The sequence below is a fragment of the Trichoplax adhaerens genome, genomic scaffold (assembly GCF_000150275.1).
Source record: "Trichoplax adhaerens TRIADscaffold_3 genomic scaffold, whole genome shotgun sequence".
Classification (NCBI taxonomy): Eukaryota; Metazoa; Placozoa; class Uniplacotomia; order Trichoplacea; family Trichoplacidae; genus Trichoplax; species Trichoplax adhaerens.
In genome coordinates, this window is record NW_002060945.1 from 795,253 (window position 1) to 807,413 (window position 12,161).

Consider the following 12,161-nt stretch of genomic DNA (forward strand, 5'->3'; position numbering starts at 1 on the left):
TTATTATGCAAACTTATGTCGATATTAGAGCATGTCAAGATCCTAACACGATCAATATAAGCGTTTCAGTCATTGGTCAACCTCAAGTTATGACCGATCCAAGATGTAATGTAGCAATGCCGCCATCCTTTGTCGATGTTGATGGCATATCTAGCGTATGTGGCCGTACTGTTCAGAGATTATGGACTGTAAGCGATACGTGCGGAAATAATGCCTCCGCAACACAGACCATCGTAGTCGGTTATCCCGGACAAGTCTATCAACCACCAGCTGATTTCACTTATAAGTGTCCAGCTAATCTTGATCCTGCTAGTACAGGCCAGGTTCAAGTGACCGCGAAAGCACCATGCAGCTTTACTTATCCAGCACCAGTGATTCAATACTCCGATGAGAATATCAATAATTATTGTAGCCCTAGTTATAAACGTACATGGACAATTACACCTACAGCTCTATGCGGAAATGTCACTAAACTTGTACAATACTTGAGACCTGAGAATGTTAACGCGGGTAGGTTGCAAAATACAATCTACGTTCCAAAACATTAGAATATAATGATTTTTTCTCGAAATTAAGTCAGCAATTTAGATTATATACTGTATATCTGTGAATAGGGAAAACTAATATTAGCGAAAATATCTAGATTAATTTACTAATCATCATAACTCTGCTTTATTATTTAGCTCCCGGCAGTTGTCAAACATTATGTAATAATGATGCTCTTTGCTACTATAATAATTCCTATAATGCAAGTAGTGCCGCGCCTTTACTACAAAACTACAAACCTTATGGTTCAAGTAATAACAATTATACCTGCTTCTGTGGTCCAAAATCGAGTGGCTTACAATGTAATACAGGTATGTAGGTCGTCGTACTCTAACTTATTGATATTCGCTAAAATTAATTGAGCAGATTACTAGCAAGTAAGTCTGATATATTGAAGTACTTGAAGCTTTTGTAGTACTTGTTAAACTACTTTAATGAGAAAGTAGCGTAAAGCAGCAACTAATATTTTAAAATAATTTTATAAATAATTTTAGTAATAATAACAGATAGAAATAGTAAAATACTTTTAAATCATTACTTGTGTGTTAAAGAAATATTATCTATCTCAATATAGAGATCCTTGCTTGTCAATCAAATCCATGTGTCAATGGCACATGTATTGAGACATCTCTTGGGTTTGCTTGCCAGTGTTCACCTGGTTACCAAGGGGTACAATGTCAAATGGGTATGTATTGTTGTTATATAACTATTTTCTATACTTGAACTGTTTAAACGTATACATTTTAGCCTATTTCAATACGATTAATTATTAACAATCATTATAACTAATTTTAATTCTATAAAATAGTGAACAGATCTGATATACACAATAGATTTCAATATTTGTCAGTCTTCGGGTAAAGTTGTAATATAAAAAACAAAATATACAAATAGTTAAAATTATCCTACGTTAAAAAATGTTAAATTGCAACGTCATGTTAAATTGCAAAGTCATACGATTTTCGTTTTATATTGAATAATGATATGAATATAAAAATCTCTTAATAGCAGCAATACAGGATTCATTAATTCTCGGTCAGGATATAATCCCATGAGTTAATAATGTTATCTCGTATTAAAAATAAAATACAATTACTCATAAATATTTTTAATAGTGAGCTTGCGATAGTCAACGTTATTTCTATGGTTATTATCCGATACATCTAATACTATAAATGTATCTATCAGATCTTAGTTGTATTGGTATAATATATCTAAAGTAGTGGTTTGCCTTTTGATAAAAATACCAACGATGTTTAATTTGTACGAGATTGAAAAACATATATTGAAATAACCATACTGTAATAAATGTTAGTATAAACCGCAATCTCTTAGGATTCGATAGTTTAGATCATAATGCACTATAATCTCTTGATTCGAAATTATTATCTTTTCTTTTACTAATGCATTACGAATATTAATATATTTCGTTTTCTGATGTATCATAGGTGATTCAAACATACCAACCAGTAATTATGGTAAAACTTTCTATGTTACATTTAATCATAATCCTGGTACAGAGGGTTACCCCATCCTTACTCTTGTTGCCGAAAATCGCCAAGCTTCCGTAATTGTGCAATGCTTAGATGATAGTTGTATGTTTCAACGATCAGTCGGTTCTACAAATACCACAGATGTTTCACTACCACCGTCAATCCAAACTAAGGGAATGGGCTTCACGAATAGAGTAGTTCAAGTAACATCGACAGAAAATATTGCAGTATGGGGAAATAATTATCGATCTGGAAGTATCGATAGCTTTCTAGTTCTACCACGCCAATTATATGGTAAACGCTATGTTGTAGCTGGTTATAGGCCAACATTGAATTCTCAACTTTCAATTGTAGCAAGCGAACAAGATACACAAATTAATATTACATTCCCAGCTCCGATTACCTATAACGGAACTCATTATGATTCTCAAACACCATTGATGATGATGTTAAAAGCTAAAATGGCATTCAAATATTTTCATCAATTCGAAGATTTAACTGGTACTATGATTACATCATCACAAGATATAGCTGTTTATAGCGGTAATGAATGTGCCAATGTCCCATTTGGGCAACCATTCTGTGATCATTTAATTGAACAACTTCCATCAGTAGATAATCTTGGTACACGTTATATAGTAGCCGGTTTTGGTGGACGCTTAGGTCATGATATTGTACGAATTACATCAGCTTTGCCTAATACTATGGTATATTTAGGTAACGGTACATCGAAATCGCTACCAACTCGAGGCAGTCACTTTGAGTTCGAAGTCAATAGCGGTACAGCTATGTATCTTAATTGCAGCCGTCCATGCTTATTAACACAATATACTAAAGGACGAACTGTAGATAGCACTAATTCTGATCCGATGATGATTTATATACCAGCTATTGATCAATACTCTAAAGATTATCTCTTCCGACCAACATTAATGCTTGGTACAGAGATTGTCCATTATATTACAATAATTATCGAAAAAGATCAAGTTAGTGGATTAACATTAGATGGAAATCCAATCAATTCATCGATATCATGGGTACAAGCTATGGGAACTCAATATGTCGCTGCAGCTATTCAAGTTAGCGGTTTAGATCATCAACTTCGTCATAGTAATCCATTAGTGACATTTGCTTTATTAATCTATGGTCATGAACGAGTATCTGCTTATGGTATGCTCGGTGGAGTTAATTACGACCATCATTGTAACTTCCCTGGTGTACCAGGTGATCTAATTGATAATGATTGCGACGGACGTACTGATGAAGAATTATATAACGGTATCGACGACGATAACGACGGAAGAATCGATGAAGATTTATCTATACGATATCCAACATTACACGTACCTCAAAACTATACTATCACTACATGTCAACCGATGCAATTTAAGCCATCTACTGATATTACTGGTATGGCAACAGTCGGTTATGTACACCCACAGTGTAAATCCAATGAGACAAACATAAAAGTGACTTACAACGATACAATGATGACTACAGCATGTGGCGTTCAAATCTGGCGAAAATGGTCGGTTGCAGATTCATGCGGCAATGTAGTCACACGGCAACAAAGTATTGTTGCTAGAATGATTGGTCAACAATCGTATCGATTCCCCAACCACACTAGTGGTTTATGTCCTGTTGATAGCTCTGTAGATGTAAATGGCCAACCGACGGTTCGAAATCCAACCGACTGTCCAGCAATTCAAATACCCCCACCCAGCATTACTTATCAAGATGTTTCCGTTCAACGATGTGCTTTCCATGTTGAACGTACATGGTCGATTACTCCTACGCCACTATGTGGCCCAAATACTAAATACACGCAATTAATACAATCAAGTAAGATGAGAATATAGTAATATATTTTAAGTTATAAAAATTCTGATGTAAACTATATATCTTATATATATACACACACATAACATTAATATCACAATAATATTTACTATGCTAAAATCAGTATTATCTGTAAATTAGGAGCTAATAGATAGTCGTTGGTAACTGATGTAGATATACAGCAGCATTAATTTTAAATAATATTATATTACTTTAATAGATCAAGCAAGTTGTGCTAGACCATGCATTAATGGCGGAACATGCTTGGACACTCCAACAAGTTTCCAATGCTTATGTTCTCCTGGCTATACTGGACTTCATTGTCAATTTGGTAAGTCGATATTGCAGCATAACACGAGTTCGTATTTAGTATGATTCTAATATTAGATGATTTTTGAAAGGACTTAACTCTAATCTACATAGATTAGCTTTATATATTGCGTTTTCTACTAGACGGGATTATTTCTTATGACTTCATAACAGGATCGAGTGTTCGCATAATTTACTTCTATTCAAATCATTACTTTATTACAGATTTTATTGCATTAACAGCCAATTTTTATATCTACAAAGTATTCGAACTTTTTTAATTATACAATACTAACTAAACTACGCTTTTTACATTTTTATTCCCGTTAGATATTAATGAATGCGCTTCTAATCCATGTAAAAGCTATGGTCCAGGAGCGATGGCTAATTGTACTCAAGGAATTAATTCATATACTTGTTCATGTCCATTAGATACCACTGGAGTATCATGTGAACAAGGTAATTATGTAAATACAATATATCGCTATTGGAATATCTCAATCTTTATCATTTACTGATACTTCAACATACTCTATAAAATTTAAAAAATCAATCTGATTAAAAATTGGTATCACAAATCATCTATTAATAATATAATATATGTATTTTCTCTCATATAGATCTTGACAGTTGTCGCAGTAATCCATGTCTCAATGGAGCCTCCTGTTCGAATGATGGTGCTAATAAATACAATTGTCTTTGTGCTAACGGCTACTTTGGTCGTAACTGCGCCTACAAGAAAGGTAAAAATCAGCAAATACTATTAGATTGCTATCTACTACATTTTCACATGTTTTTCTAAATATCTATTTATTTAAGTTAGATAAAACAATATGATTATAAATAGTGTAGAAATCATATAAATTTTACGTAACCGATTATTTATACAGTATATCACACAACCCTTTACGATTTTTAGTGATAAAATGATGGATAACTTTATGCAATAAATTCGTTCGAATAAATATGGTTAAGAATATTATAGTTTAATGGTTTAATTATATTAAAGTTAGAGTTTTGGTTTATCATTTTTAGCGTGTAAAGATTAAAATAAGATATATACTGTAGTACCTACTACTAAAACAATTTACTTATAATATGTCTTAATACCCTACTTTAAGGTGACGCTCATCATATTGGAAAAGATTTCTACATTGCTTTCATGGAAAATGTAGCCGTTTTAGATACTAAACTCAGCGTTACTATCTCATCACAAATGGCTACCACTGTTAGTATTACTTGTGCGGCTTGTCGACCAATCTTTCAAACTACCCAAACTATTAGTAATGGCACTACAGTTACTATTCAACTACCTAATACTCAATCTATTTATGGCGTTACATACAGTCATCGCATTTTCAATATTCATGCTGATCAGCCTATTACAGTCCGTGGTTATACTGCAGCACCAAGATCTACTGAAAGCTACCTCGCATTACCGCTAACTTCATTAGGCTTCCGCTATATTGTAGCATCCTATCCTTCTCAGAGTTCGGAGTTTGTTATTATCGGTACAGCAAATCGAACAAAAGTCACTATTAATTTCCCTACCGATATAAGCTTTGGCGGTTCCAATTATTCACGTAATCAAAATTATACCATCACACTACAACAATTACAAGCTTATCAATTCCAAAGTGATAAAGATCTAACAGGAACTATCATTAATGCTAACCAACCTATTGCTGTATTCAGCGGTGATAAATGTGCTAATGTAGAAGTTAATGCAAGAGCTTGCGATCATCTCGTCGAACAATTAGTTCCAGTACGTTATTGGGACACTCAATACGCTAGTATGTACATTTATGGACGTAAAAATATATCAGCATTATATCGTGTCATCGCGAGTGAAGATAACGTAGATGTTACTATTACCGGTAAAAGTGTAAAAATGATGCAAATTTCTAAACGAGGCGGTTTCATCGAATTCTTGGGTGATGTTAATACACCAGTCGTTATCCGCTGTAGCCAAGTTTGCTCTGTTTATCAATATAATCGTGGAGGAGAATTAGATTTTACACAATATGATCCATTCTTAACAACTGTACCCGGTTTTCAACAATTTTACAAAGATTACCTGTTTAATGGACCAACCATGAGTGGCACTAGCTATATGATATATATCAATATTATCGTCGATACTCAACTATTACAAGGATTACGTTTAGATGGTCAAGCATTAATGATATTAGATCAAAGCCCTATTCCTGATACTAATTTCACTGGTTTAATTATTAGAGCAACACGTAGTAGCCATTCTCTACGTCATATAAATCCTAACGTATACTTTTCAGCAATGTATTACGCATTCTCTTATGCAGAAAGTTATGGTATGCCATTAGGTATTAATGCAAGGCACCAATGTGTCATGTACATGAATTCAATGGCTGGAAACGGTATTGACGATGATTGTGATGGTCGAATTGATGAGGAAAAAGCTAACGGTATAGACGACGATGGTGACGGTAGAATCGACGAAGATTTAGCTACAAATCCACCGAAACTTATTATGCAAACTTATGTCGATATTAGATCATGCCAAGATCCGAACACGGTCGATGTAACAGCTTCAGCCATTGGTCAACCTCAAGTTATGACCGATCCAAGATGTAATGTAGCAATACCGCTATCGTCTATCGATACTGCCGGTGCTTCCAGTCCATGTGGTCGTACTGTTCAAAGATTATGGACTATTAGTGATACGTGCGGAAATAATGCCTCCGTAACACAGACTATCGTAGTCGGCTATCCCGAACAAGTCTATCAACCACCAGCTGATTTCACTTATAAATGCCCTGCTAGTCTTGATCCTGTTAGTACAGGTCAGATTCAAGTGACCGCGAAAGCACCATGCAGCTTTACTTATCCAGCACCAGTGATTCAATACTCCGATGAGAAAATCAGCAATTATTGTAGCCCCAGTTATAAACGTACATGGACAATTACACCTTCAGCTGTTTGTGGAAATGGAACTAAATTTGTACAATACTTGAGACCTGAGAATGCCAACATGGGTAAGTTTGAAGTGCATTCTTTTTACCAATATAATCGAATATAACTATTTAAATGTTTTTCATAAATGTTAATTAAGAATAGGAAATAGTAAGCATTAATATTTAGCAAAAACTTATTTGTTAAATTGCTTTATAATCTTTGTCACGTTTCTCTATTATAATTATTTAGCTCCTTATAGCTGTGAACCTTTGTGCTATAATGATGCCCTTTGCTACTACAATAATTCCTATAATGCAAGCACTGTTGCGCCTTTATTATCAACTTATAAACCTTACGGTTCAAGTGATAGTAATTATACTTGCTTCTGTGGTCCAAAGTCAACTGGCATGCGTTGTAATACAAGTATGTTGGATTTAATTTTGAAATTTATTGTTACGCTTATTTTAAAAATTAATAGAGCAAAGTATTGGTAAATAAATCAGAAATGGCAACGAATTCGTACCTTTAATTTAATTGTTTTGTTACAAATTCAGTGCAATGGAATTATGCTCGCTATATTTCTAAACAATATTATAAACATTTATTTATAGATAATTATAACAACGATCACTGGTCGATATAGTGTTAAGCAGGTTTTAACGATAATTTGCACCCTAAAAATTATTATTATCTCAATACAGCAATCATTGCTTGCCAATCGAATCCATGTATCCATGGTACATGTAGTGAAACTGCTGCCGGCTTTGCTTGTCAATGTTCACCTGGCTATGAAGGAGTACAGTGTCAATCAGGTTCTGAACTTGTACATGTGAAATGTATTCTGTATCGACTACCTAAGATTTAGCTAATATTAATGTAATAATTCTTACTCTAACCTAGAAATAAACGAATGTGCTTCGAACCCTTGTTCTAATGGCCAGTGTATTGATCTATTCAGCAAGTTCGTGTGCCATTGCAATTACGGCTATTCAGGACCATTATGTAATCAAGGTAATAATTTATAAGTCGTATTTGTAGAAATTTTACCAAGGAATATTTAAAACGATTCTATCATCAACAATCGAATTATTCACTCCTTATTCGCTGAAATATTAGCGATTTCCTGTTAATACTATTATTTCGGGGATTATTACATGTAATTACAAGTAAATACGGTAGTTTCCTTAAACTCAACTGGTTTATTTGTTATTGATCAAGTTTTTATCTTAGCATTATTGGAACTTTGTTAGCGAATACTACTTCTGTACTAATACAAATTTCATTTAAATATTTTCAAAATAATTGACTAATTTGTTTTTTCTATACTTAGAACAGTTTGAAAATATCATAAATGTTTTTAATTACATGTATATGACAAATTCTCTGCAGGACCGGCCTATACACAATCCATTCGACTTATTAATGGTGGCAGAAATGATACAGGAGCTGTTCAAATCTTTTACAATAATGAATGGGGAACTGTTTGCAATAAAGGTTTCGATACACTAGATGGCAATGTTATTTGTCGCCAGCTAGGCTATCGAAGGATGCTACAGCAATTAAACACTAGCGCTCTTACTAGTCCTGTTACAGGACGTATTTGGTTAGCTGGACTGACCTGTTACGGTTATGAAGTACAAGTCACAGAATGTGGTCATGGTGGATTTGGTCAAACTGGCTGCCTCCATGATCGCGATGTCGTTTTGAGATGCTACGGTTAGGATGAATTTAATAGACTACATGACGTTGTTTAAAAATAATACAGTCGGATAATATCATTGCATTCAAGATTATAATAAGTGTATATGTGTAGTAGGCACGTATAAGATAGATATACCTCTGTTTCAATCTTAGATTATAACGAATGCGCATCCAATCCTTGTGTCAATGGCTATTGTTCTCATTCTCCAAATGATAATGGTTATACGTGTTCATGCTTTGGTTCATATACTGGAACTAATTGTGATGCACGTAAGATCAATTTACTATAAGTGTTAACGAGTGACTGCTTACTATAATAATTTTGTATGAAAACGAAAATTCATTCCCGTACATTGTACAGGGAGAATCGCCAACGTATAATATCTCTAATATTTTTTTAATCGTTGTTAGCCCTATCCAATTGCAATTCGACTTTGTGCACTTTCGGAACTTGCATTCCTACCGCCAATTCCTTCACTTGCAATTGTGCAAATGGGTTTAGTGGCCAACTTTGTGATACAGGCAAGATAGCAGATACATTATTTATTTCAATTCTACATTATGACAACAACTTTTTGAATTTTAATATATTATCACCTTCAATGTGTAGTAGGGATCGCTTATGCTTAATAATTAACAGTTTCTCTAGCGTTCCACCCTTAAAAAGCATGTTATTACCATGATAATGATTGCAATCATTCTTGCTTACATTTTAGCAATATGGAGCGAATGGGAGGAAACAGCTTGTAGCGTTAGTTGCGGTCCTGGATTCAAAAATAGAACACGATCGAAATGTGCTTCGCCCAATGTACCGTCCAGTTGTGAATATCAATCTCAAACGTTATCCTGCAATTTAGGCGCTTGTCCAACTACGCTACCACCACCTACAACGGCATTACCAACAACTCAAGCCGTAACCCCTACAACAAGCGGTAAGTGAAGTGTTGCCTTTACTCGACCAAATTTTAACCTACATGATAATATCACTTTACCCTTAACTTATTTTCTATACTTTGTCTAATCTTTAGGTACAATCTCAATTCATATGTGGTATAGTCAAGGAATGCTCTTGATGTCATTCATACTCATAGCGCTCATATTAGCTATCTAACATTTATACTGCGTAATGAATGTCCGATCTTTAGATAAGATATCTTTAACGTAAATTTAAAAATACTGACGCTTATGTATATCCTACGAAGATATACTACGTCATCGTTATCCCTGTAGATTACTAGTTTTATCAAATATAACGTATTCGTTAAGGTTAATTTACTGAGTTGCTGTTTGCTATTTAGTTTTATTATACAGAACGTAGGTACGTACATACGTACATACTATTTAGGCAATAGCCGCCTATTGATGTTTTACCGAAAAAAATCAATACAATACTATATTGCGACACTTTGAAATGGGCAATATTTTTAGATCAATATTTTTGATTTTGTATTGAATTTTGTTAAATAAACGGTTTTAACGATATAGCGATCAAAGTCTGAGAGTAGTCAATGTGCCGTTATATAGTGTGCCATGTTGTGACCGTATGGACGTAAAATTATCGGGAATAATATAAAATTATGAATTTGGCGTAGTATCTTTCTTCGCCGAGGGAATATGTGTTCAGTTGCTTGGAGTAACTATTATTGTCAATAATTTGTATTTGCTGCATGGGCTACAGTATTTAGTGAAATATATTCTTGAATTTATTGCGGTATTAGCATTTGATTTCTACTGGAATTCGCTAAAATCTAAGGGATGAGAATTGTTTTGTATGAAACGTTGAAATAGGTATCCTCTATCTGTGGATAAATTCCATTTAATTGTTTAATACCAGTTATGAATAGAGCCAAGCACGCTAATAAAATATAATTATAATCATTGCTAGGCTGATTAGCTTTGCTAAAGTAAATCGCCCACGTATTACTCCAAACATTTTATACAGTTTAATTAATGCAATTAGAACTCTCGCATAATTCACTTTTGTAACTACTGACGCTGTTATCTTGTACCGACTAGAAATATTATTTTCCTAACCGAGTCAATAGGAGCGGAATATGCAATGATTTGAGGCACGTAGAATGGTTCACGATCATGCTAAACATGGTATTACAAGTAATTACACTATAGTTAACGCTCCTTGATTCAGGGATTTATTATTAGGCGCTTATATGATCTTGAAATTGGGAAGCCACGTGTGTCCGCTTTCAGTTGATTATTACCATCTCTATCACCATGTATATGTATCAATCATTATGCAAGATTGGATAGAAATTGCATCATCAGCTATTGTACAGTATTATCGTTGATATACAAACTGCAGTAAAAGTTCGTCCTACTCGCTGGCATGGACCACTAGAAGAATAAATACCTCGTGGTTCAAGTCTCTGACTGAGGACTTGTTAGCTAATTAAACTGTGTCGCGTATATATACGAATAGAACGAAAGCACAAATTTAAATACGGTACGATAGTCTTTCTAAAATATTAGTGTGCAGCTTATTATAATTAAAGGCTATCAGTATCTGAGGTGATTTTTAGTTATTGCATCTAGCTCTGTTGAAGCACGGCATCATGATAATTATCCGTTTTATGGCCTGTTTATAAGCTACCACTACAGTGCTAATCTATTGGAAGGGCCTGGCCTCAAGTGCTCGTCGGTGGTGCATTCTGTAATCGTGTGTTGCAAGGCTGCAAGCTATCCATTAGGTCATCGCATATTGTAGAGTCAAAATTAAGGGAAATTTGCAAGATGTTACCTTCTAAGATTTAAGTAGTACTGGTGCTATAAACATTAAGATGAATAATGAAGGTACGATCTTACTCCATTTCCTCTCAAAATCAACTCTTGCAGCGGCGTCAGCAAGCAACAAGAACAGGAGTGATCTGTTCATTGGAGCATTTCCAGCATCTTTCTGTCTGTATAGACACATCCTACAGTACATGGTACATTTGTACTGTACAATGTAAGAGCTGCTGCCGCGACCCTAGCTAATGTCCCTAGTATCAGTATGTACAGTGTACAGTACTAATCGTGGAAGGCGTTTTGTACTGTACGGCATGCTAGAAATCCCTGCGTGATTGAGTTCATTCATGTGCAAGCGGAAACCAATCGAGGGCGCACATGCTTTGAGGCTTTACAAGATGGAGAATATCAGTAATGGACGGTTGAGAAAGCCATTCGCCACGGCTAGTAGCTAAATTAAAAACCGTTAGAATCCAGTTGAAGAGATAGAAGCCCTTACAGAGGGTCAATTGAGAATGACAAGTGAAATTGTGCATGTCAAATCATCATGAGTCGTATTATGTTCATGAGAAGCTTGAGCTGTGCATTGACCAGCAG

General features: G+C 34.6%; 1 protein-coding gene across 1 annotated transcript; it reads left to right on the plus strand.

The window, feature by feature from the left end:
• Window positions 1-1,131: 1,131 nt before the first annotated feature.
• Window positions 1,132-9,505, plus strand: TRIADDRAFT_22292 (uncharacterized protein; the record flags this gene model as incomplete). Its single annotated transcript, XM_002110234.1, has 7 exons — window positions 1,132-1,240; window positions 4,105-4,209; window positions 4,518-4,646; window positions 7,823-7,933; window positions 8,022-8,132; window positions 8,976-9,092; window positions 9,234-9,505. Coding segments are annotated over 7 exons (954 nt in total), but the record flags the coding sequence as incomplete, so codon positions are not given.
• Window positions 9,506-12,161: the final 2,656 nt, after the last annotated feature.